Source organism: Scyliorhinus canicula, chromosome 1 (assembly GCF_902713615.1).
Source record: "Scyliorhinus canicula chromosome 1, sScyCan1.1, whole genome shotgun sequence".
Taxonomy (NCBI): domain Eukaryota; kingdom Metazoa; phylum Chordata; class Chondrichthyes; order Carcharhiniformes; family Scyliorhinidae; genus Scyliorhinus; species Scyliorhinus canicula.
In genome coordinates, this window is record NC_052146.1 from 160,515,550 (window position 1) to 160,542,864 (window position 27,315).

At 48.3% G+C, this 27,315-nt stretch overlaps 1 protein-coding gene across 10 annotated transcripts in view; it reads left to right on the plus strand.

The window, feature by feature from the left end:
• The window catches only part of adgrb2 (adhesion G protein-coupled receptor B2), a 1,298,770-nt gene that overhangs the window by 43,689 nt on the left and 1,227,766 nt on the right, over positions 1 to 27,315 (plus strand). For all 10 annotated transcript variants that reach the window (XM_038801790.1, XM_038801818.1, XM_038801834.1 and 7 more), the window contains exon 2: positions 23,747 to 24,479. In XM_038801790.1, coding sequence (XP_038657718.1) covers positions 23,762 to 24,479 — 718 coding nt within the window. In that variant the 5' untranslated portion in view covers positions 23,747 to 23,761. The remainder of the gene's footprint in view (positions 1 to 23,746; positions 24,480 to 27,315) is intronic.

A 27,315-nucleotide genomic window follows, 5' to 3' on the forward strand; every position in this document is an offset into this window, starting at 1 on the left:
GTAGTAATTCATGCCTGTGATGCCTGGTGGCGGCCATGGTGTGAGAGGTCACACATTTGGCAGCTCCTGTTCGAGATGGTTTTGTTGGTCCTTTTCCCAGATTGACGGGCAGATGTTTTAAAGGAAAAAGTTGCTGGAGTGGTGGAGGAAGACTATAATCCATCAGTGAATTGATTCATGGACTTGAAGTGGTTTTAGAAGAAAAGAGCTGCAAGAGCAAGAAATTCTTCCTGCGACATAGGGAAAGATGGCTGAGAGCAAGGGGTCGGCTCTACCAGCCCAATGGTCGATGGAGCAGCTGGTAGACTTTTTTAATGAAAAGTTCAGCCAGCAGAAAAGGGAAGCTCTGGAGGACCTGGTGAAGATGGTAGATCCGCTGAAAGCGGGATTGGCCGTGTAGAACTGAGGTTGGAAACCTAAAATTGGGCGATCCAGAAAATGGAAGAGACGATGGGGGAACATGAGAAGTAGATTACTTTGTTGGTGAGGAGATGTAGCTAGGAGGGTAATGAACTCCGAGTTTTTTTTTTGATTTGATTTATTATTGTCACTTATATTAGTATACAGTGAAAAGTATTGTTTCTTGCATGCTGTACAAACAATGCATACCGTACGTAAGGAAGGAGAGACTGCAGAATATAATGTTAGTTATAGAGAAAAGATCAACTTAATACGAAGTAGGTTCATTCAAAAGTCTGATGGCAGCAGGGAAGAAGCTGTTCTTGAGTCGGTGTGTGACCTCAAACTTTGGTATCTTTTTCCTGACGGAAGGAGGTGGAAGAGAGTATGTCCGGGGTGCGAGGGGTCCATAATTATGCTGGCTGCCTTTCTGAGGCAGCGGGAATTATAGATCGAGTCAATGGATGGGAGGCTGGTTTGCGTGATGGACTGGGCTACATTCACAACCTTTTGTAGTTTCCTGCGGTCTTGGGTAGAGCAGGCTCCATACCAAGCTGTGATACAACCAGAAAGAATGCTTTCTATGGTGCATCTGTAGAAGTTGGTGAGGGTCGTAGCTGACATGCCAAATTTCCTCAGTCTTCTGAGAAAGTAGAGTCGTTGGTGGGCTTTCTTAACTATAGTGTCGGCATGGGGGGACCAAGACAGGCTGTTGGTGATCTGTACACCTAAAAACTTGAAGCTCTCGACCCTTTCTACTTAGTTCCCATTGATGTAGACAGGGGCATGTTCTCCACTACGCTTCCTGAAGTGGATGATAATCTCCTTCGTTTTGTTGACATTGAGGGAGAGATTATTGTCGTCGCACCAGTTCACCAGAATCTCTATCTCATTCCTCTACTCTGTCTCGTCATTGTTTGAGATCCGACTCACTACGGTGGTGTCATCAGCAAATTTGAAAACCGAGTTGGAGGGGAATTTGGCCACACAGTCAAAGGTGTATAAGGAGTATAGTAGGGGGCTGAGGACACAGCCTTGTGGGACATCGGTGTTGAGGATGATCGTGGAGGAGGTGTTGTTGCCTATCTTTACTGATTATGGTCTGTGGGTTAGGAAGTTCAGGATCCAGTCGCCGAGGGAGAGCCAAGGCATGGAGTTTTGAGATCAGTTTCGTAGGAATGATGGTGTTGAAGGCTGAGCTGTAGTTGATAAATAGGAGTCTGACATAGGTGTCTTTGTTATCTAGGTGTTCCAGGTATCAGAACCTGGGTGCAGAACTGGCCAAGAGGAGGGCGGGTTGCAACCGAGTTAAGTCTGCCCTTTTTAAGAAGGGGGGTGTAGTTTGGGATGTTGTACCCTGCCCGCCTCTAGTCACGAGTATTACTTTGGAACACTGGAGTAGGCAATGGAGTTTGTTAGAGACAATGGACTGGCAGGAGAAGAATGGTTGATGCACTGATCTTGGGGTTTGTGTGGATGGGTAAAGCCCCACGGGTGAAGAATGTGCCACTCGAGTGGGGACGTGGTTGGGGGGCTACCCCTGCCAAATTTGATGAACTATTATTGAGCAGCAAATATAGTCATGCTGCGGAAGTTGGTAGTGGAGGAGGGGTCGGTATGGTAAGTGGATGGAGGCAGCCTCTTGCAAGTTCTTGGGTTTTGGGGTATTGTTGATGGCGCCTCTGCCGTTCTCGCCGTCTAGGTACTCCACAAGTCCGGTGGTGGTGGCGATCCTGAGGGTGTGGGGAAAGTGGAGGCAGCAGCTGAGCCTGGAGGGCACCTCGGTTTGGGCACTGGTCTGCGGGAATCATATGTTCGCTTTGGGTGGACTAGATTCAGGGTTCCGGGAGTGGCGGCCGGCGGAGATTGAGCATTTTGGGGACCAATTCATTGGGGACAGCTTTTCGAGCTTGGAGGGGCTGATGGAGGAATATGAGCTACCCAGCGGTAATGGGTTCTGGTACTTGCAGAGCCTATGTGAGGAAACACATGCCTTTCTTTCCGGACCTGCCGCCCACAGGGTTGCAGGAGAAGGTGGTGTCGAAAACAGGGGTGGGTGAGGGCGGAGTGTCGGAGATCTACAAAGAACTAATGGACTGGGAGGGGTCCCCGATAGGAGAAGTCACGCGCAAGTGGGAGGAAAAGCTGGGGAGGGAGTTGGAGGCTGGGCTGTGGGGGGGGGGGGGGGGGTGCTTTGAGGAGTGTGAACACATCCTCTTTGTGTGCAAGGCTTAGCCGTATTCAATTCATAGTAGTCCTCATGGTAGTCAGGGCACATATGATGGTGGCTGGAATGAGTAGATTTTTTGAGAGGATGGAGGATAGGGCGGTGCACGGATGGGCCCGCGAACCATTTCCACATGTTATGGGCCTGTCCGAAGCTGGAGGGATTCTGGCGGGGGTTTGCTGACGTTATGTTTGAGGTGTTGAGAGTGAAGGTGGTCCAGAAGTGGCAATCATTATCATGGTGGGAAACGGTGTTCACAACTTGACTGACAGCTCAAAGAGGTTATTGAAGCATTTGCTTTCTTTAATGCGGGTTTATGAATACAAATAATTGCTTTTATATGGGATTAGGTACTCGAGGGGAATTAAATAACTTCAATGGGCTTTTATGAATTAGTTTTTTCCCATAGTAACGTCTGTAATAGATAATGAGAACTTGGTTATTTAATCTCTGATGGCTCCTGAGGTCTGCCTATGGCGGATACAGGGTGAGTTGGCATGGAGAGTGTAAGGGCAAAGGGTGTTGGGAGAGGGCATGAGTTGGCACTAAGTTGCCATGGGAGCTATAAGGGCCATGGAGCTGGGTGGGGGGCACTAGTTGACATGAATGAACATGAGGAGTGCGTGGAGGGCTGTGAGGGTGAGGCCTGGAGGGCCTAATGTTCATGAAAATAACATATGAAGTCTCAGAGAACCGAGGCAAGCTTTACAATCAGCTCACTGTGGCACTCGACATCCCCTGTGGCCACCTCTTATCTGCGTCCGATAAGTAGCTGGCCCAGCTCCATCCCATATCCACCCCTTGGGAAGCAAGATCCTCACAATAAGGACACTTTTTCCATTGGCAGGTGTAGTGAGCCAGGACCCACTACACCTGCACCCACCTCGGGACTTCAAATCCAGGCCTTTAAATCAAAAAATCCATATTTTGTACAGGGCTTTATATTGTGAGAGACCACTCCTCTAGGACCCCTAACAATTTATTATAATACACAATCAAAGAGTTCATGCCTTGCATCTGCCTATTTAATTTTAAAGATTTCCTTTCCAGCAGTTGTGTCAAATCAGCAAGGTCAATCCATTAACTTTCCTCACTCAGATTTTGAGTGTCAATCAATCCAAAATGAACGATAATGTACATTACATTCATTGGGTATACTGTCTTTGGTGTACTCATTTCACAGAATCTCACCTAAAATATTGGACACTTAAAATATGTACACTGCCTAAAAAGGAACCCTCTCACCTTAGGCAGTCCCTCAGGATTGAGCATGACGTGCTTCCTCTTTGGTTTGATGGGTTCTGTGCTGGCTGTGCTTGTCCAATGTGCAATCTGCGGACTCTGCCACGTGTGGAGCTGGTGTGTGTGAAAGGTTGGGTAGTTGGATTGTTTGGAGGTCTGTGCACTTCCTCCAATGCCTTGACTTCACCTGTCATATTCCCAATGAGAGGGCATTTTGTGTATCTGTTACTGTAAGATCTTATTCTTCTTCCAAAAATAAGGTACTTAGTCTGGTTGAAGAGGCGTCCAAAACACTCATTTTTTCAAGAATTTACTTAATACACTTGAAGAAAAACTGAATCAAAAACTATAGATCAAAAAATACATAAAACTTGTCATTTAAATTTTAACATAAGGAAAAGTAAAAAATAATACTTCAAATAAATAATTTCTACGGATGCTTCAAGAAGTCCAGAAGGGTAGAATTCTCTTAATAATCAATCATACAGATGATATTTTGAAGGAAATCCTTATCTGTGGTTACTTTCATTACTTATTTACTTTCATTGGTTCTAATTCTCAGCTGAGACCCCAATTTGTTCAGAAATGTGTCAATCACTTAACAGGTGATTGGTTAATTCGACATTAATCACTTAATTCAAATTAATTTAATTAATTTATTTAAAAAAAAAATTTAGAGTGCACATCTGTGGGGGCGAAACCCACGGGGAGAACGTGCAAACTCCACACAGTGACCCAGAGCCGGGATCGAACTGGGACCTCAGCGCCGTGAGGCAGCAGGGCTAACCATAATCCAAATTAATTATTATTTCCCTGACACAGTAGTTCCCATGTTCCCATTTGACATGGTCAAAATATTTGCGTCACATCTAACCTAGCCATACTATTGTTACTAGATTGTTGCAAATCTGTTGAATGTACCTTTGTATCGCTTCTTTAGGCATATTTGTACTGTACATCTTTTGAAATATTTGTCAGTATCTATAGACAGTAACAGGATTCAATAGTTCATAATTTTTATAATTCGATTATGCTTTTGCAGTCTCAATACTTTTTCAAGAACCATTTTATTTTCTAGTATAGTTTCGTTGATTTTCTTAAAGGACCCCCAAAATAATTGTTAAATCCAATGGTTGCCTTCCGTAGTGAACCTTTGCCATTTTGTTTGCCACCAGCCAGCGTTTCCCATGAGTCAGCATGTATATTTGACCTCTCCAGCGATGCTTTGAAGACATCCTTAAGGTGTCTGTTGTCCTCTTGGGAGCCTCCTGCCACGGCCGAGTGGAGCAGTTGATTTGGAAGTCTGGTGTCAGGCATGCAAATTACATGTACCGCCCAGATGAGATGTTTTTTTCTGTAATTTTCACCTTGATTCTGGGTTGGTTTGGTAAGAGGATGCTGCATTTTGACCCCCCTACTCGCCACCAGATATGAAGAACTTGTGAAGGCACTTTATAGTGATTTGAGGTGCCTGCTGTAGTTGTAGAAGCCTATAGGAGCGAGGGGATCACTTCTGCCCAGTAAACCATGATCTTAGTCTTGAGTTTGAAATCCTGGTTCTCAAACATTCTTTTTCATGGTCTTCGAATACTCTTTTTCTCACCGGCTGAAGACTGAACTGGCACATTGGGAACAATTTTGAATTTTATTGTCCAGGTCTTTCTTCGTTGATAGTAGATTTCAATACTTTGATAGTAAAAGGAAATTGGCCTGCATTTTCCAGGATCTCGTTGTGAATCTTAATTAGCAGGGCAAGGTGTTTTGCTGTGGAAGCTGGTTGGAAGACAACCTTCGTTTTCTGAGTGGTTATTGAAAGGCCTGTTTTCTCATATGCTTTGGAGAGGAAGTTGACAATGACCTGGAGCTCGGTTTCTGAATGAGAACACACATACATCTTCTGCGCAATGAAGTTCCATGACTGAGATTAGAATGGTTTTGATTTTGGATTGAAGGTGGTGTAGGTTAATCAGTTTTCCAACTGTTCTGTAGATTGCTCCACCCCTGTGGGTACTTTGCTCAAGATGAAGTTTAATATTGCAGCGAGGAAAATGGAGAAGACAGTTAGTGAAATGAAGACGTGGTTCTATTGGTGGGAATCATGGATCGTATGTTATTGTGAGGTAGCAAAGGATAGTGAAACATTTCTGAGGGCAGTCTAATTTGAAGAGCAGCTTCAGTAACTCTTCATGGTTGGCAGCGTCAAAGACTTTTGTGAGGTTGAAAAAAAAAGGTCCCACACAGTGTTTGGTGTTGGTCTTTGCACTTTTCTGGAATTTGCAGTTTTTAAACCTTTAGCTGCAAAGAGTGCTGATTTCAAAAGGGTGGCAGAATTTTGATTATTTTCTTGACAGAAATACTATTCTTATTGAGAGGAGTATTCTGAAACTGTATTGACTATTCTGTCCATAACCTAGGAGTGAATTTTGTCACTCTGACACAGATGGGGATTGTACTTTTTGTGGTAGATGCAACCTTTATAAAGAGGAGACGGAGGATTTGAATGCGGAGGAGATGTGTGAGAGGATCAAGGAATCAGAGGAAGGCTTAAGTGGCTGTGGGTCCGCAGGATGGGGACAGAGCGGCACCAGGTCCCAATGGTCAGGAGAAACCTCGGAAACCTCATTAAAGGCGGAGAAGACATTATGTTGCACCAAGAGTATAGAGTTAGCGATTCAGTTACCTAAAAATTAACGAGATGCAGTGCCAAAGATGACTGAGGTTCTCAAGGGTAACTGTTACATCACTTTGTGAAATGCTGACTGTATCTATCAAGGCTCCTGCAGGACAATCCTACACATTTGTTATCAAGAGGAAATTTCACTCGATCAAAGTGCAGCTGGTCTGTGACCTCAAATGGAGAGTCATGCAGGTGTGTTCCCTATATCCAGACAGCAGGCACAACGCCTATTCCTGATCTTTTCATCGGCCTGGGTGCATGAGGTTACATCCCAAAACTATCTAAAAGAACACAAGCATGACTTAGATATTTATAACTATGAACCACAAGCTGTATTTGACCCAAGAACGTTTGTTCCCTTTTTTATTCATTTATATTTTGAGCAATTTTTTATTTTGTGCCAAAATAAAATATCTTTTTAATCACTATTAGAGTACTGTGTGCAGTTCTGGTCACCATATTAATAAAAAACAATAAAGAGGCACTGGAGAGGGTGCAGAGAAGCTTTATAAGGATGACACCAGAAATACATTGGTATATATAATCAGAAAGTGATGGACAAATTGATTCTCTTTTTTCATGCAAAAAGATGGCAGGGGAGTGAGGAAGAATATAATTAGAGGTCATCAATTTAAGATAGTCACCAAGAAATACAATAGGAATTTTTTTCCAATCCCTGTAGAGATCACTAACTTAACACAAGATTTGAATTTCCAGTGACTGACTTGAATCGCACAAAAGATGTGGGGCAGGTTTCTCTGTCCCACTGCACCAGAAATCTGTAGTAGTGGAAGCCTTGCGGCGGGAACTCCAGAGTTATGGGTCAAGATGTCCAATGCTTGAGGCATACTGCGGTCAATGGCTGAGGCACAGGACAGAGGAGCCCAGTCACAGACAGACATGTACCCGGCCCACATGGACATTGCTGCGGTGCTCCAGAGTTTGGCCTATTCACAAAGGGCCATGGCTGAGGGCGTCGAGAACATTGGCCAAGCGTTGGGGTCAGTCACAGGGGATGTGACACAGTCCTTGAGGGACGTGGCACATTCTCAGAGAGACATTGCACAATGCCAGACAGACATGACCGAGGCTGTGAGGGACATGACTAACCTGCTGAGGGATGTTGTCCAGTCTCGGTGCTCTGTCGTTGAGGTCATCGGGACCCTCGTTCAGATGAGGATGGTCCTCCAGGAACGACAGCGCCAGTTGACGGTGGAGCCTCCGGAGCTCACTCCAGCTTTATCTTCATCCTGTGGAATAGCTAAGGGGCCATCGAGCAGCCTGAGGGAAGAGGAAACGAAGGGGCCCTTGCCAGTGCCTCCAGCATTGGAGGTGCTGGAATACCTCAGCACTTCTGAATCCCCCCACCTGACGCTGGCGAATGTGATGGGTAGCAGGCAGAACAAGGTGGCACCTGGTCACCTGTGACACCCGAAAGTCAACCAGGCCCATCCAGGTCCAGGCTATCCAGGGGATGGCCGCCAAAGTCATCTCAGGTCAGAGGATGAGATACGCAGCAGGCTGCCTTCACGTCTGATGTACTGTCTGGGGGTCACGCCTAGAAGGAGTGTTAGAGCACGTAAGATAAGAAAGTTAGACACCAGTTAAGTTGGCACCGGTGCAGCACAAAGGTTAGAGGTAATAGTCAGGGCGCAACAATGCATATAGTCACGATTAAATACCTTTTCACCAATATGTCGACCTGCCTCAATCCTCTGTCTGAAGGGTTTGAGGGATCGGCTAGGTTGCGTATGGAGGGTGGGGGTTGTGGGAGGTTGGTAGTGGGGCGGGGGGTATTGGAAGATGGCATTGGGCAGGGCCCCCAGGACACTTGAACATCCCACCTGGGGTTACCCTCAGAGGTAGTAGGGAAGGGGGCCAGAAGTGTGAGGCCACCTTGTAGGACAGCCTACCCAGTGATTGACCCATCATTGCTCAGCATCTCCATTATGGAGACCACCCACACCCCCTAACCCAGCAAGGATATATGTGCGATGGAATGGCCAGCACACGTGCAAGGATCACCCGGGCGGACATTGGAATGTGATCTTGAAGACAGGGTCAGACTTTGTGAAATGATGAGGTGCACCACAGTTCATCGCAGAGTCGTCATTGTGGACAAGACCCGTTGATGCTGTCTGCCCAGGGCCAACACACTGTGGTGACGCTGGTAGGACCCTCGGGGAGGGGGAGCAGGGATGCTGGGATGGAATGAATGTAAAAGGGATGGGGGATGCAGTGAAGGGAGGAGGGACAGAAGAGCAGCTATGGGAAAGGGGGCACCCCTTGGCGGGGGTATATGCAGAGGTGGGATGGCAGCAGACCTGCCAGTGGCCAGGCCTCTAAATTGGCAAATTGGGAGGTGATGGAGTTTCGTGATCGGCGGCCCTGGAGTACATGTTGGGTGGCCTGCTGTGCCACCTGGACACCATGCCTGGTTCTTCCTGGTCATCCTCCTCATCAAAAGAGGTGCCGTTCTTCCTCCCCCTCCAGGATTTTCTTTCTTTGATGCGTGATGTTGTGCAAGACCAGCAGTCCAGCACAATGTTAGAGACCCTCCTAGGGTGATATTGGAGCGCCCCACCAGAGCGTTCCATGCATCAGAAGCACATCTTGAGGACGCCAATGCACTGCTCAGTGATGCTCCTGGTGACTGCATGGGTGTCTTTATAATGGGTCTCCGAGTCGGTCTGGGGCCTCTGGCCAGGTGTCATTAATCAAGACCTCAGCGGGTAACCCTTGTCGCACAAGCACCGACCCCTCACCCGAGTGAGAACCTTGAGGGTGCTGGGAACTATGAGTTCACCAGGATCTATGCCCCCGAACAGGCCGGAATGTGGCGACTGGGGGCTTTTCACAGTAACTTCATTGAAGCCTACTTGTGACAATAAGCGATTTTCATTTCATTTCATGCATGCTGTCTGGGTATTGAATGCAGATGTACATGATGTGCTGCTGGTGGTCACATACCAACTGAACATTCAGGGAATGGAACTCTTTCCGATTGATGAAGGGCACACCCTGGTGAGCCGATGCTCATAGGGGGACATGCATGCCATTATCGTTCACCCCCTGGACCTGGAGCCTGCCAACGATAGTGGCAATTCCTTCTGCCTGGGCATCCGGAGGCCTGATGTAGACTGAATTTTATATAGTCACTGCGGATGTCTGAGATATCCCACACACGTCCCTGCTTGGCCCCTGGAAAGACCCAGAGGCATAAACATTCAGGGCGACCATCATCTTGATGACCACTGGGAGCAGGCATGACACAGTTCCAGGTGCGCCACCATCTGGCACAGCTGGCGCAGTCTCCCTGATTAGCAGAAGTCTTCGGTGGCACACGCGGTCCGACAGCTCCTTGAAGGGCAGGCGCTGATGGTATCTGTGTGCCTGGATGCGGCACCTCCTTTGCACCTCCTCCTTGGCCTGTTGGACAGCTGGCACTGGTCCTCACTGGCTGGCCCCTGCTCTTTTGGGCAAGCTCCTCTTGTGCAGGGTCCTCCCTGAACAAGCTCTTTGCCTCCAGCTTCGGTCCATAACGGCAGCTGCGGCCAGGTAGATAGCGAGCATTGCTGGCTGTGAAATTCATCCTCTGTAGGCAGGAAAGAGAAGACATGTTTGCAGGATAAGTATTCCCTTGGCCAATCAAAATCCCATGGGCTACATGGTGACCCTGAGTTGCATTTCAGCTCCACCATCAACATGTCGCCGCGAAAACCACTTACACTCCATACCCATTCCTCCCGATGTGTTGCCTTCCACACTATACCGCTGTCCTCATCGGCGAGTGACGCCGAGCCTGTGATGTGCAGAACCTCTATCCTCGCCACCCGTCCCTGACAACAGGAGTACAGTGTCAGCGATAGGCTCTGTGGCCCTTATCCTGTTCCCCAATGGAGTCTTACTGTGGGTGTCCTCATTGGGTGGGCCATGTGTCACCCCGACAGCAGGGTGGCACCTAGTTGTGTGGTGGAGAAGGTCACCATATGGCACCAATTGCCTCCATGCTTAGAGATTTATGTCTGGGCAAGCCCTGCAGTTGAGGAAGGGAAGTGTGTGCCTTCTGGATGATTGAGTTCATAGAATAAACATTGTTTTACTTGAAAAATTACTTTTAGAGTTCTGCTGCACCACACCTGTAGAGTGGGCCATGTGCTTCCCATACCACAATCTATTAAAAGTTGTGGATCAGGTGAACTCCATGATACACTTTGGGGTTCTCTAAACCCTGGCCCATAATAAATTGGGGGCTCTAGGGGGATTGGCTTAGTGAACTTAAAGACAGTGAGGGATGAGCATATTGTGGTTGCTTTTCAGGTGTGGTATTTCAGTTTTAAGTAGTGAGTGTGTTGTGGACAATGGCTCTTTCTGAGGCTCTGAAGTTTTTGGGGGTGGAGACCGACACACGCAGTACCTTACGGACAGAGACTAAAAGCAGGCTTTTAGTGTTGGCAAAAACATTGCAGTTAACATTACCTGACAAAATCCACTAGCACCCGTGTCCAATTGGGCACCTCGCGGGAGGAGGAAGTGTTGGGGTCCTTGCCAGTGACTCCCGCAGGGGAGGTGCTGGAACAGCACAGTTCCTCCGACTCCCTACCCCCAACCCCTCTTCTTTCCCTGGTGCATCTGGTGGGCAGTAGGCGGATCTACGCCTCCTGTGATATCCGAGCAGCAGCCAGGGCCATTCAAGCCTGGTCGCCCCAGAAGGCACCAAAGGGGACCCAAATCACAGGGCGGGAACCACAGTAGCCTGCCTCCACCCCTGATGTACCATCTGTGGATCCACCTAGACGTAGTGTTAGGGCCAGTAAGGACAGAAAAGTAGACACCAGTTAAGTTTTTAAAAAAATTTAGAGTGCCCAATTAATTTTTTCCAATTAAGGGGCAATTTAGTGTGGCCAATTCACCTAGGCTGCACATCTTTGGGTTGTGGGGGCAAAACCCACGCAAACATGGGGAGAATGTGCAAACTCCACACAGTGACCCAGAGTCGGGATTGAACCTGGGACCTCGGCGCCGCGAGGCAGCAGGTCTAACCCACTGCGCCACCGTGCTGCCTTGACCCCAGTTAAGTTGGCGCGAGTGCAGGGCACAGTGTAGTGATAGGGGCTCGGCATAAATCTCTATTTCACGTTAAACACCTGTGCACAGTGTTATAATCTGTCTTGGTGACCTGTCGGATGCGTGTGAGGGGAGGGCTTGTCCGGTCTGACCGTAAAGCGGGTGTGCGGTGGGGGGAAATGGGCGAACGTTGGGGGTGGGCTTGGCTTGGGGACCGCAGTTCAGCCAGCACTCACCACTCCAATGTTCCACCCCCATTCCCTCCACCCAGCTCCACCTCCGCCACCACAGGGAATCGATGGGACCATGTGGTGGAATGGCCAGCTCACATGCAGGGATCACCCAGGTGGACGGTGGAAAGTGCTACTATGGGCAGCAGTCAGACGTTGTCAAAGGATGGAGGCACCAGAGCTTATGCAGAGCAGGTCGCCATCATCCTCCATCCCATGGACCAGATCTGCTGTTATTGCGAATCCAGGGCCCACACCTTGTAGTGCGGCAGGTATGTATCACGGAGGGGGTTGCAGGCTGGGTGTGGTTGGTGGGGGGGTGAGGATATGATTTCCGTGCTCCTGGCCAACCCCCTCCCCAGTTGGTGGACCTGAGGCGAGCAAAGCATCCCATGCGCATTGTCCTTGGCAGCACATGTTGGGCGTGATTCTCTGTAGCCCAATGCCGATATCGTAATTGGCGATCGGGCGAAGAATCCCTTCCGACGCCGAAATCGGGGGTGGCGTCGGTTTGATGTTAGTTTCCTGATCTCTCCCCCCTGTTGGAATGCCATTGACGCGTCATCGGAAGACCCTCCACGATACTACACTCCTGATGGGCCGGGTTCTCGACCTCACATCCAGCACCGCCACAGTCAGCTGGGAGCCATGCTGTTCGCCGGAGGACTTCCGCGAGGGCTGGAGGGACTGGTGGGGGTATGGCCAGGTTTTGTCCTGTGAGGCATTATTTGGCAGGTCGGGTCCACGCATGCGGGCGACATTTGTACGGCGTGACTGCTGCGGGTCGTAGGCGTGCATTTATTCCAGCCTATTGTGCGGCCTCCCATGCCTGCCTACACCCCATGCCCTGTCCATCTTCGCCCTCCCCCGCATCCTCCTCATTGGCCGAGAACTGGCGTTCATCTCCCTCCTCCAGCACATCGCCCCTCTACTGTGTGATATTGTGGAGGACACAGAAGGCCACCACGATGCGGGTTCCTCCAAAGCGGTCTAGGCACCTGTACTGCATCTTCAGGATGCCGAAGCACCGCTCGATCATGCCCCGGCTGCTGCATGGACGTCGTTGTAGTGGGTCTCCGGGTTGGTTTGTTACCTACAGAAATGCGTCATCAGCCACGACCGCAGTGCATAACCCCTAACACCCAGGAGCCAACTCCCCAGCTGGGGGTGCATCTTGAGGCCGGGAATCGTCATCTGTGCCAGGATGAAGGCGCTGTGCACACTGCCTGGGTATCAGACGCAGACATGCATGTTGCACATCTGATAATCACATACCAACTGCACGTTCATTGAGTCGAAGCCCTTTCGGTTTGCGTGGAGCTGTCTGTCATTTGTAGGTGCTCGTAGGGGGACGTGCATCCCGTCAATCACCCTCTGGACCCGGGGCATCTCAACGATGCCGAACCCCACTGTCTGGACATCCTGGTGGGTTTGGTCCTCATTGAAATGGATGTATTGTGCCGACCGAGCATATAGGCCTTCTGATATGGTGTGGATGCACCTGTGCAGCAAGCACTGTACTCTCCGGACAGTTCCCCACTCGGAGCCTGGAAGGACACCGTGGCATAAAGGTTCAGGATGATTCACCTTTATTGCCACCGGGAGCAGGTGTTATTCCCCATTCCCCTGTGGTGCCAGGTGTGCCATAATCTGGCAGACATGTCTCACTGTCCGCCTGCGCAGCTGGAATTTTCGATGGCATGCCCGGTCTGGCAGGTCCTCGAATGACAGGTGCTGCTGGTACATACAAGGTCACATGTGACGTCTCCTTTGCACCTCCTTCTCCTCGGTCTGTTGGGTGGCCGGCTCGCCATCATCAGCGACTGCCTCCAGTTCCTCTGGGGCATGTTACGGCTTCCTTCTCGATCAGTTCCAACTCATACACCCTCAGGGCATTCCCCCAGGGCTGCGGCGACTAGGAGGAAGGCCACCATTGTTGGTTGAATTCCTATATCCATTGTCTGCAGTGGGTGAAAGCCCACCATGTTAGCATGGTGCATACCCCGGTGCACAATTTGGGCGTGATTTTGCGCGAAACCGTAGGTAGCCCGCCGCAATAGTGGAGTCAGAACCGGTTCTACGCCTAAATACGTTTCGCGATTCCGGTGTCAGCCGATATCATTGGGTAGGATTCTCCATCTCACCACACACCCCACCGGCAACAGGATTCTCCATCCCACCAGCCGGCCAGTGTGTTTTCCCATTGTGGGCAGACCCACGCCGTCAAAAAATTCCAGAGCGTGGGTGTGCTGCCTGCATAATGGAGAATCCCAACAGCGGAGAATCCAGTCCCATGGTCTTTAAAGCAGGGTTCTATTCTGTGATCTTGCCGTCCAGTTATACCATCAACTGGGATCGTAACACTCTGAGGTTTTAACTCACTTGTCAGATGTCTATTTGAGCTCATCTTACCTGATCCATCACTCTATAGAAGTATTCAAGAGTTTAAAGGCGCTTTTATATGTGATTAATGATGTCAGGGAGAATGATATGTTCTTGCCTTACATCGAATCAAAGATTACTTACCCAGAAGTAGGGTTTCCGCCCATCATCTCTCCAGTGGCTCTCTGCAAGAGAAACGGTCATGGGAATGTCACTTTAGGAAATGTTTGTCCGCTCAAGTGGCTGAGTGTGGGTGGAGCTGATCTCTGGCTCTGCTTTTTAGTTTCGCTTCGAGGAAAAGCTTTGCGTTGTCTGTGCTTATTAGTTTCGTTTTAGGGTTGGAACTGCAGCCAGCCAAAGAAGGTTTAATTTTGATCTCTGCCATCTAAAGACTATCTTTAGATCATTTGGTGAATTCAGAGTGATAACTGCTCTCAGTAGAGATTTTAAACCTGACGGGCGGGATTCTCCTTTCCGGGGACTAAGTCCTCACGCCGGCGGGAGAACTGGCGCCAACTACTTTGTCATCAACAGCTTTGTAGAGCGGAATTCTCCGCATTTCCGGGGGCTAGGTGGACGCCGGAGGAGTTGCCGCCGCTCCAACTGGCGCCTAAGGGACTGCGCGAGTTCGCACATGCGGCGAAGGGCTGGTGTGATCTCATGCATGCTTGTAACCGTGGGCGTGGTTCCGCGCATGCGCAGACCGGCCGGCGTGTTCTGGAGCATGCGCAGGGTGTTGTCTTCTCTGCACCGGCCATGGCGGTGCCTTACAGGGGCCGGCGTGGAAGGAAGGAGTGTCCCCATGGCATCCCCGGGGTCGCGCCCCCCCCCCCCCCCCCCCCCACCGAGGACCACCACCCCAGCCAACTTACCTGCCAGGTTCCGCTGTGTGGGACCATGCCTAACCCACGCCGGTGGGACAGGCGAAAAACGGACGGCCGTTTGCCCATCGGTGTATGGAGAATTGCCGCTGTGAACGGCCCCCGACCAGCGTGGCATGAACACCACCCCCGCCCGAAAACCAGCACTGGAGAATATGGCAGCGGGCGGCGGGGTGGGATTCGCGCCGCCGTCCTGGGATTCTCCGACCCGGCGGGGTGTGGGAGAATCCCGCTGCACATGTTTCTGTAAAGATGGTTCTTTTTGTCTGATGGATGTTGTTGCAAGTCATTCTTTAATGGTAAGAGATGAGGAGTTATGTAGTTTCGGAAGAATGTTGCCAGAAAAGGTGGTAATATGTGGAATTCAGGGTGAGAAGAGTAGTGTTCTATTATGTAAGGTAAGGTTGGAAAGTCCAGTGCAGAGTGTGAAGTGGTAGCAGGAGTAATAGAGAAACTATCTTGCCCAGGAATACGGTTTATCTTGGGTAATTATATAGCTGGATCGCAGGTGGGAGTGATGCCTACTATGGTTGATAAGTCAGTGGAAAATCAGACAACTGACGTGTTGAAGGATGAGTATCCTGGGATTTTTCCGTATTGTGTAGCAACAAGGTCGCAAAGTCACAAGTTAAGACATGAGGAGAAATCAAAGAGTGAAGATAAAGGTGAAGTGCAATTATAAGAAACTATATTTGATCAAATGGTTGAAAAAGAACAAGAACAGGTGGAGGATGAGGCGGATAGTTTTAGTTCAGGAAAATTGGCGGAGTTACAACAGAAAGATATAGAAATAAAACAGATGTATCAGAAAGCATACACAGAAGAGGAATCTGAGTGTATAATGGAATGTTATTACCGTAAAAGTAATGTCTTGATGAGGAAATGGAGACCTTTACATATGCAGGCGGATGAAAAGTGGGCAGAAGGTCATCATGTGGTATTGCCGGTAGGGTATAGAAAGGAGGTGTTGCGAGTAGCACATGAGGTACCAGTGGGAGGTCATTTGGGAGTCAAGAAAACTCAAGCTAAAATACAAAAGCATTTTTATTGGCCTGGACTGCATAAAGATGTCGGTAAATTTTGTCGATCATGTCATACATGTCAAGTGATAGGGAAACTTCAAGCAGTGATAACACCAGCGCCCTTAATACCCATTTCGGAATTTGAGGAACCTTTTACAAGGGTCTTAATTGATTGCGTAGGACCGCTTCCAAAAATGAAAAATGGGAATCAATATCTTTTGATAATAATGGATGTGTCTACTAGGTTTCCAGAGGCCATTCCAGTACGTAATATTACAGCTAAAAAGATTGTGGAGGAGTTACTTAAATTCTTTACTAGACATGGACTACCAACAGAAATACAATCGGATCAAGGATCAAAATTTATCTCAAGGTTATTCAAAGAAGTTATGGATAGCTTCGTAATAAAATAATTTAAATCAACTGCGAACCATCCTGAATTGCAGGGAGGGTAAGAAGGTGGCATCAGACAATGTTGAGGGCTTATTAAAGACAATGTTGAGGGTTTATTGTCAAGATTATCCAGAGGATTGGGATAAAGGAATTCCATTCGTACTGTTTGCAATTAGGGATGCACCCAATGAGTCAACCAAATTTAGTCCATTTGAACTAATTTTTGGTCATGAGGTCAGAGGACCACTTAAATTGATTAAGGAAAATTGGTGAGTTAGAAATCGGATCTTACATTATTGGATTACGTGTCAAATTTTAGGGAATGATTAAATACAGCAGGTGAATTGGTGAGACAGCATTTAAAGGTTGCACAAAATGTGATAAAACAGGTAGCGGACAAGAAATCCAAAGTTCGTAGTTTTGCCAGTGGAGATAAAGGGCGCGATTCTCCGCTGCCCACGACGGGTCGGAGAATAGCGGGAGGGCCTTCCCGACAATTTTCACGGCCTCCCGCTATTCTCCCCCCCCCCCTCCGGCTGCACCCCGACACCGAATCGCTGCTCGCGCCGTTTATTTACGGCGAACAGCGATTCTCCGCAGGCCGATGGGCCGAATACCGCGGAGTTTACGGCCGTTTTCACGGCTGCGATCACACCTGCTTTCAGCGTTCGTGAAAACGGCCGCAAAGTGCCCGTCCCGGACAACCATGGCACCGATTGGCATGGCCGCACCACGGCCGTGCCAGGGGTGGCATGGGCCTGCGATTGGTGGGCACCGATCGCGGGCAGCGGGTCCGATACCCGCGCACTATTTGCTCTTCCGCCGCCCCGCAGGATCAGTCCGCGGGGCGGCTGAGGGGCATGACGGCCCGCGCATGCGTGGGTTTGACGCGTCTGCGTGATGACGTCATCCACGCATGCGCGGGTTGGAGCCGTCCAATCCGCGCATGCGCGGCTGACGTCATCGTGCGCGTCAGCCGCCATGACTCTTGGTGGGCGGAGTTAGCGACGTTCGCTAACTCCGCATCGCCGTCATTCCCCCAGCCCCGATACTAGCCCCGCCAGGGGGGGAGAATCGGGTCCCGGGACGGAGCTCCGAGCCTGGCGTGAAACACGCCAGCCTTCACGGCACGCTGGATTTGTGGAGAATCACGCCCAAAGTTTTAGTATTGTTACCAGTGGTAGGTGAACCTTTAAAAGCAAGGTTTTGTGGACCTTCTCAGATTGAAAGGAAATTAAGTGAGGTGAATTATGTGGTAACGCTGGATAGAAGGAAAACTCACCGCGTGTGTCATGTGAATATGCTTAAAAGATAATTTGAAAGGGAAGGAGAGCAAAAGGGGGAGGTTTTAATGATTCTAACTCAAAGCCACGAACCAAGTCCAGATTATTTTGAATTTGACATACCTCAAATTAAATTGGAAAACGAGGATGTTCTTAAAAATTGGGATAAATTGTTGAGTTGCCTTCCAGAGGACAAACAGACTGACCTGAAAGAGTTATTGATATCACATGGGCAAGTTTGTGGAGATAAGTTAGGAAGCATTAAAATGGCTATACATGATGCAGATGTGGGAAATGCTGTTCCAATCGAACAACATCCATGTAGACTTAACCCTTTAAAATTGGCATAGGTTAACAAATAAATTGAGACTATGCTTAAAAATGGCATAATTGAAGTGGGTTGCAGCCAATGGACCTCACCCATAGTGATGGTACGCAACAGTTGTGTACACTATAGAAAGGTGAAAGCAGTTACAAGAACGGATTCTTATCCTATCCCATGTTTGGAGGATTGCATTGAGAAAGTGGGGCAATCAGCGTTTATTTCCAAACTGGAAGGCACCTTTAATCGAAAGGCCAAAGGAGATTACAGCTTTTGTGATTCCAGATGGTATATGCCAATTAAAAGTTATGCCATTTGGCATGAAAAACGCCCCAACCACATTTCAACGGTTAACTAACAAACTCGTTTCAGGATTACCCAATTGTGCGGTATACATCGATGATCTGGTAATTTTCAGCCCAACGTGGAAAGTACATTTAAAACATCTGATAGAGTTATTCGATCGACTTCAGGAAGCGGGTTTGGAGTTAGCCAAAAGTGAATTTGGAAAAGCCCAAGTCACTTTCCTTGGCAATACAATTAGACAATGTTGAATGGTCACACGGGACGTGAAAACAAAAGTTAGAACATAGAACATAGAACAGTACAGCACAGAACAGGCCCTTCAGCCCTCAATGTTGTGCCGAACAATGATCACCCTACTTTAAACCCACGTAACCCGTATACCCGTAACCCAACAATCCCCCCATTAACCTTACACTACGGGCAATTTAGCATGGCCAATCCACCTAACCCGCACATCTTTGGACTGTGGGAGGAAACCGGAGCACCCGGAGGAAACCCACGCACACACAGGGAGGACGTGCAGACTCCACACAGACAGTGACCCAGCCGGGAATCGAACCTGGGACCCTGGAGCTGTGAAGCATTGATGCTAACCACCATGCTACCGTGAGGCCCCCAAAATGGGATAGTGCCAGCACAAACACAATGGGCCGAAGGGTCTCTCTTTCAGTTGCTGTAAAACTCTGCAGCTACCCTAATGATCTAGTTATGCATTTTAAATGCACCTCGCAGGTCCGGGGACGGGATTCGAATTCGGAATCTCCGGCTCAAAGGCCGACGCTCTCCCCGCTACGCCACAGGCTGCGGCGCTCCTAATACAATTAGACAATGTTGAATGGTCACACGGGACGTGAAAACAAAAGTTAGAACATAGAACATAGAACAGTACAGCACAGAACAGGCCCTTCAGCCCTCAATGTTGTGCCGAGCCATGATCACCCTACTCAAACCCACGCATCCACCCTATACCCGTAACCCAACAACCCTCCCCTTAACCTTACTTTTATTAGGACACTACGGGCAATTTAGCATGGCCAATCCACCTAACCCGCACATCTTTGGACTGTGGGAGGAAACCAGAGCACCCGGAGGAAACCCACGCACACAGGGGGAGGACGTGCAGACTCCACACAGACAGTGACCCAGCCGGGAATCGAACCTGGGACCCTGGAGCTGTGAAGCATTTATGCTAACCACCATGCTACCCTGCTGCCCCTGTGTTGGAGAATTGCAAGGGACTCTGTGATCAGATTGAACTAATGTATCTGAAGAGAAATGCCGAGGCATAGAGAAATGGATAGATTGTGCAGAGACCTTCTTGTCTTAAGAGACTGTCAATCGGGAAGTATTCCAGTTGGAGGAAGGAGAACAAAAAGGACTATGCTATTATTAAATGTTTGTGTGTGTTTTTTGAAACAAAAAAGTATATTTACCGTCTGCATTTCTTAAAGGATAGTGAAAAGGTGAAAAATGAAACCATCCTGAAGTTGATGGTTTATTTTTTTTCTTGTGGGGAGGTGTCATGGGAATGTCACTTTATGAAATGTTTGTCTGCTCAAGTGGCTGCAGTGATGTCAGAGTGTGGGTTGAGTTGAGCTTTGGCTCTGCTTTTTAGTTTTGCTTTGAGGATGTGTGTTTTTTTATTTTCGTTTTAGGGTTGGAGCTGCAGCCAGCCAAAGAAGGTGTAATTTTGATCTCTCTGCCATCTAAAGACTATCTCTAGATCATTTGGTGAATTCAGAGTGGCAACTGTTCTCAGTAGAGAACAGTAGATGCTGGTTTAGCACAGGGTTAAATCGCTGGCTTTGAAAGCAAACCAAGGCAAACCAAACCAGCAGCATGGTTCAATTCCCGTACCAGCCTCCCCGAACAGGCGTCAGAATGTGGCAACTAGGGGCTTTTCACACTAACTTAATTTGAAGCAACTTGTGCCAATAAGCGATTTTCATTTCATTAGAGAATTTAAACCTGGTGTGTTTCTGTAAAGAGGGTTCTTTTTGTCGTATGGATGTTTTGTCGCAAGGAAAGATTATGAGTTACTTAGAGAGTACTGTATTCTTTGGGGGATTTATTGGTGTTGATAGTTGTTAAGATGTTTACTGAGGGTTTATAAAGTGTTAACTGGTGTCATAAATCGACATTGTTTTAATTTAAAAGTACTGTAGACTTCTGGTGCATCACACCTGCAGAGTAGGCCCTTGTGTTTCCCCATAACCACAATCTATTCAAAGTTGTGTGTCAGGTGTTTCATTCCCCAGCTCTGTCTCCCAAAGCCCTACAAATATTTTCTCTTCCAGTATTGATTCAACCCCTTTTTGGTAGCCAGAATTCTATCTGCCTCCATCACACTCAATGCATTCCACACCATATCAATGTAAAAAATTTTTTGTCATTTTACCGTTGGTTCTTTTGGCGGTTATCTTTAAATTGGTGTCCTCTGGTTCTCAACTCTTCTGTTAATGGGAATAGTTTCTCATTCCCAATATTGTCTAGACCAGCCATTTTCAAAGTGGTGGGTCGCGGGTGGATGTCGGGAGGGTCGCGGAGCCAGCCATCATGGCCTTCCCGATCGTGGGAATTCATGCTAAACAGCTGCAGCAGCCGTCTTTTCACAATCCAGCTGTGAGCGGCTTTGAAAATGCCGGTCGCAACCAGCTAAAAAAATGCGGGCGCACTGCGCATGCTTGTCTCATCGGTGCACATGCGGCCCAGGAGTGTTGGGAACTGAACCCGGCGTCCAAGTACGATCGTGGCATGGCGGCGGCTGACTGCGTAGTGATCACCGATGATGAACAAGGCTATGACCTCGATTTGTTTTGCATCCCGAAACATTACCGTAATGATCTGGAGAGAGTATATGGGAAAACCTCGGGAAAACCCCGGGCGCCGGCATAATGGAGAATCCCGGTAGCGGAGAATCCCGGCCTATTTTCCTCATGGTTTAATCATGGACAGAACTGAATGTTTGGCAAGGAATTTAATGAAAGCCATGGGAAATCATTACATTGTCGTCCTCTGTGTACTGAAGGGTGGCTATAAGTTTTTTTATGACCTTTTAAACTACATTAAAGTATTGAATTGAAACGGTGACCAGTCAATTCCAATGACGGTGAACTTCATCCGCTTGAATAGTTACTGTAATGATCAGTCAACAGAGGAGCTACTCAGAGATTATGAACTGAGGTATGAAATCCACCCTCTCCTGTGAACCTGAGGACCAAGCAGGCTCACCTCTTGCATTAAAGATTAGAGAAAATGGTGGGTCACGAATGTCAGCCAGCATGGGTCATGAAGGTCGACCGGTGTGGGTCGCGAAGTTTGGCAGGGGTGGGTCGCGTAGGTCGGCTGGCATGGTCCCAAAGGTTAGCCGATTGGTAAAGCTGGGTCCCCGGAAAAAAACGTTTTAAAAACATTGGGTGGGATTCTCCGAAACAGTGGCTAATTGTTGATGCCGGCGTAAACACCAGAGCATTTCACGCCGGCCCCTTGGCTCAGTGATTCCGTGGCCTACAGGGGACCAGCAGGGTGCCGGAGTGCTCCGCGTAGCTCCGGCTGCCGATACGGGACCCTGCACATCCTGGCCGCGAGTCCACGCATGCTCGCGGTGGCCACCTGTGGCGATGGCCCCGCGCAACAAGGCGGATCCACACAATATAGGCCGCGCCTCAGATCCCGCGCGCCCGTCGATTGGTGGCTCCCGATCGCGAGCTTGGCTGTCCTGGAGGCTCCCCTGGTGACGGATCCCCCCGCCCCCCACCAGAGCGAGTGCCCGCCAGGTAGAACCATGCCGGCGGGAACTCGGCCACTTGCCGGCAGAGAATTGATGTGGGGGCCTCTTGGAATGGCCCCCAACCGGTGCCGGGTCGACCACGTGTGGGCGACTGATGGCGATTCTCCGGTCCGTGGAGAATCGCGGGAAGGCGTCAGACCCGATCATAGCTCTGACGCTTCTTTCTCCGACCCTGCGCCGGGTGCGATTTCAGCACGGAGGCTCGGAGAATCCCGCCCACTGGTCTCTCCTACCCGGCGTGACGGAGGGTCGCGGAGTAGGGGAGTGGCCCCAACCACTCAGGGGTCGCGCCTCCCCAAAGGTGGGGAATTCTCCCCACCTTTGGGGGCCAGCCCCGCGCTGGAGCGGTTGCCACCAGAAGACCGACGGAAAAAACCGGCGCCCCCGGCAGCGGGGCCGGCCGAAAGGCTTTCGCCGGTCCGCGCATGCACCGGCAGTGACGTCAGCGGCGCATGCGCGATGTGGGGTTCTCTTCCGCTTCCGCCATGATGAAGGCCGTGGCGGCCACGGAAGAAAATAGTGCACCCAGGGCACTGGCCCGGAGTCTGAGCGGGGGGCCCCAATTGCGGGCCAGGCCACCGTGGGGGCACCCCCCGGGGTTCAATCGCCCCCTGCCCCCCCAGGACCCCGGGGGCCTGCTCGCGCCGCTGATCCCGCCGTTCCAGAGGTGGTTTAAACCTCGGCGGCGGGAGAGGCCTCCCAGCGGCGTGACTTCGGCCCATCCGGGCCGGAGAATAATTAAACCTCAATAAAAAATGGCACCCCGCCGGTGCCAGCCGTTCTCCGAGGCGGGCGGCGGGATTTGAAGAACGCCATTTTATGGCGGGTGGGAGAATTTTGAAAATGGCGGGAGCAGGATTATCGGCGCCCCCGGGCGATTCTCCGACCCTGCGTGGGTTTGGAGAATTTCGCCCCTTGGGTGGGATTCTCCCAAAAGGGGGCTATGTCCCCATGCCCGCAAAAAAAACACGCGCAAATGACTCTGAACTTACCTGGAGAAAGTCCAGGGTGTTTTTCCGATTTACACAGGGCTAGCAGGGCCGTGGAGTAGTCCTCGCAGCTCTGTCTGCCAATATGGGGCCCTGCACTTCCGGTCGGGGTCCATCCATGCGCAAGGGGGTGGCCGCCCGACATTGCCGACCCACACCATGAACCGCCACCGAAAACATATGCCCATCCTGCGGCCCGCGCCAATTGCAATTTCAGCGCCCCTGATAAATTTGGTTTACTCGCATTTTCAGATTTGAAGTTTGTAACCAGTCTCGTACAGGTGTCCGCAGTGCTGCTGAAACAAGGTAGGTAGAAAGATTTACACCAAGGAGTGGTATTGACTCAGATGTTAGAGGTTATCAGAAGCTATTTTTTAAGAAATAGTATTGAGAACTGCTGGTCTGTTTTGCCACATGGTTGCCCTCATTTATGTAGTATTTCTGGAATGTAATTTTGATGCTATGAACTTGTAGAAAAAAATCTAATTTATGTTACAATTGTATTATAACTGTATTTTCATTCTCTTTCATTTCAGGACATATGACATAGGATGAACACTGCTCATCGCCTGATATTATCTGTGTTGTTGTCCCTTGTTCTGCTCACTTTGGGGTTTGATGTCAGTGAGAACGTATGTTCCACCTTGGTTTCTGGAGTTCTGTACAGATCATTCTCCCTACAGGACATATTCCCAAAAGCCTTGTCTGGCTGCTCCTGGACTATTGAAAACCCAGACCCAACAAAATATTCCATTTACTTAAAATTTCATAAAGTGAAGCAATTTTGCTCCCACACCTCTCTGATGGTACTGCAGTTGGATCACTACATTCCGAACCAGACCTGTAGCACATTGGATTACATTGATTATGATGCTGTTAACTTGTGTGAAACAAGGAATTTGTTTACATTTTTACAGTTTGATAAAGATTTTGTACAGTTTTGTCTGACTTCTGAATCAGTTTTGAACGAACATCTCGGGAAAAATGCAATGGAATTTCAAGTCTTGGAGGTTATTTTATTGAATAATGAAAATTCTAGCCAGTTTGGCTGTGGAATATTGTGTCATTGGTTTCAAAGCTGCTTGAACAACAAAAATCTTTATGAACCTTGTGGAATTAATTACTCAGGATGTGCATGCCCAGACATGCATGAAAATGAGTCTGACTCAAGCACGACATTGCCTTTCATCAAGAACGAGTTCATAGCATCAAAATTACATTCCAGAAATGCAAATGATTTTAATGCTGAGAGTGTTGCCCCAAAAGCTGGTAAGTGCGATTGTTGTTATGTGCAACTTTATTGTGAAATTTGTTGAAAGTTCTCTTTAATGATTGATATAAATTACAGGTACTGATGTTTGCTTAATACCTGGAATGAAAGTGATTAATACAGCTTGAATACAGTTTATTAAAATATCAAAATTATTTTACAATCTCCGATCTCTACCATCTGTTCACTTTTACTGTAATTTGAATTATGATGTTAATAGAATGAAAGTAGCTAGTGACAATTAAGGATAAAACTGAAATAAGTCACATATATTTTAGATTATTATGAGGACAAATACTTTCACATGCTACACAGGAGGATCATCATTATTATTATCTGTGCTCTTCCCAAAGACAGATCCTTGGCTCATTGTTTGTCGATGTTTCATCCTGAACTGTTTTCTTGGTATGTTTTGTTAGTAGTGGTTTGCCATTGCTTTCCGCTCTCAGAAACAGGTCATGGAGGAAAGGACCACGTCTGCCTCAGCAGGGATGGGAATCAAACCCACACTGATGGCATTATTCTGTACAACATGCTAGCCATCTAAGTTAACCGGTCCCCTTACAGGACAAAGTGATGATGAAATGATTTATTTACTAAATGAAAATTTTAATCGCATTCAAGACTGTAATATATTGAGGATAAAGTAAGATCTTTAATCAGGAGATTCAGGAAATATTCAACCATAGCTGATGAGTCAAGTATTTTTAACTTTGACATTTTGAGATTGGGCCAGCTTGTTTCTTATTGTCACACACACGATGAAATGCATGGGCTGTTTTGGTTTCTTTTCTTGACTTTGGCTCTCATGCCCAATGCATTCCAAATCATTGACATGTGACTGCCAGAGTCTGTAAGTTTCTTTCCTAAAAGTTCACCCATGAATGAATAAATCCTTATTGTATTTAATTCCCAAACAGGGGGCTGGATTCTCCGTCCTGCCGCTCCATATTTCTAGTTCAGCATGCCAGCCGGATGCCCTGTTTCGCCGGCTGGTCAATGGGGTTTCCCATTGTGGGGCAGTCCCACGCCGTTGGGAAACTCCCGGGCTGCCGGCAAAACGGAGCATCCCGACAGCAGAGAATCCAGCCCAGAGTTTTCCAGTTGGAAGCCTAAATTGCAATAGCATTATTGCCCCTATTCCCTGATCTGCACACCTAAGATAACATTTAGAAAATTAAACCAAATAGTAACATTTTGGGAAACAGAAAAGAGTTGAAATTCTAATTTATGAAATGCAATTACCAACACCTGCACTTGCACTCCTTTCATATTTTTATGCACATGATAACCCATTTATGGGCACATAGAAATTAGTATAAATGTGTTAAGTGTTTATATGTGTAATTCACCAAGCATAGGTCACATGTTTCTATCTGGCTAATTGTTTGAAATAAATTTGAAAACACTGCATTCTGATCCATCTGCTTTGAAACTCTCCTTGAAGCATGGCAGCATTGACATTAATGACTGGGAGGAGCTTGCTAACAATTGTTCAGAATAGCGACAACTTGTTCCTCAAGCTGCATCATACTTTGATTCACAATGCCTTAATTATGAGGCAGAACATCAGCAGAGAAGGAAAGAAAAGGAAGTCAAGCTGCACTCTGGATCCCACAGCATTGTGGGAAATCCTTGCTTAGGTGCCCAAGGATCTGTGGGTCAAGAGTCCGCCTGTTCAGTCACATGAAGACATGTGGTAGAAACTCATGAGCCTGAGTGGGCGTTGTCCTTGAATTGAAGGACAGGTGATGATGATGATGTTCAGTGGCGACAGTAACTTATCCAGATGGGATTTTGCTGGACTAAGGCGGAAAGCATCAGAAATTCTGAACAATTCTGACCCTTTAATATAAATTCTGATTCCTCATCTGCTGAAGCCTCTTGCCAATTATTGTCTTTCTATCTCCTATTCCAGCACAAAGTGCATTGTTGCATGACGTTCAGTTGGTAAATCCTAATTTACTAATTTTATTCCATTTTATCATCAACACAGATTACTGGAGGATTAGTTCGAGTACAGTAGGTTGCAATTGAGGGTACCTATTTTACTTCAGATATATTCTGTTGGAAAACTGTTCATTCCCAATAATATTGTATTGTTACCATGCAGTGATAACCTTTGTAAACAAGGTACTGCCAACCTTGTTGGAGAAGAATGCCACGAGGGTCACACTGGATGCTGCTGGGAATGGTTGCTTCTGATTTTACATCCAACCATTCTACAAGCTATGGTCAATGAGAAATTCACAACCTCTGCCACCTGTGCCTAGGTGCAGTGAACGGCAGCAGCTGGTAGCCTCTTTCCCGTGCTGGGCTACAGGGTGGTCTACCTCTCCTCCGCCACGTCCAGGAGGGAATTGAGCTCGGCATCGTTGAAGCATGGTGAAATGTGTCATGCTGCAATTTTTTTGGCTGAGATGGTGTGTGTGGAGAACGAACTGTATATATGCGGTTGCACCTTGTCAGCTGATGCGACCATCAATTCACACGAGACGATTAGTAGAAGTGAACAGTGGTTTTAATAAGCTAGATCTGTGCCTGCCTGCGACTGCTCTGTACTGAGTGCCGCCTACAGGCTGCAGATTTATATACCACGCCCGAGGGGGCGGAGCCACAGGCGGGGCCCACAAGGACATCAACATAATACAATACAATGCAGTGGTGAATTGTAGTAGCAATACGTTCACCACATCAGCCTCCTCAGTATCAACCGTCAATCAGGCACCATTTCTCATTGGAATCAATTGTGTTCCACGTGACGCCAGTATTCGCCCCTTAACAGTCACTGCATCCGTCCAGTTGCGGCGCCAAGTTTGCTGTTGTGGAAGTCCT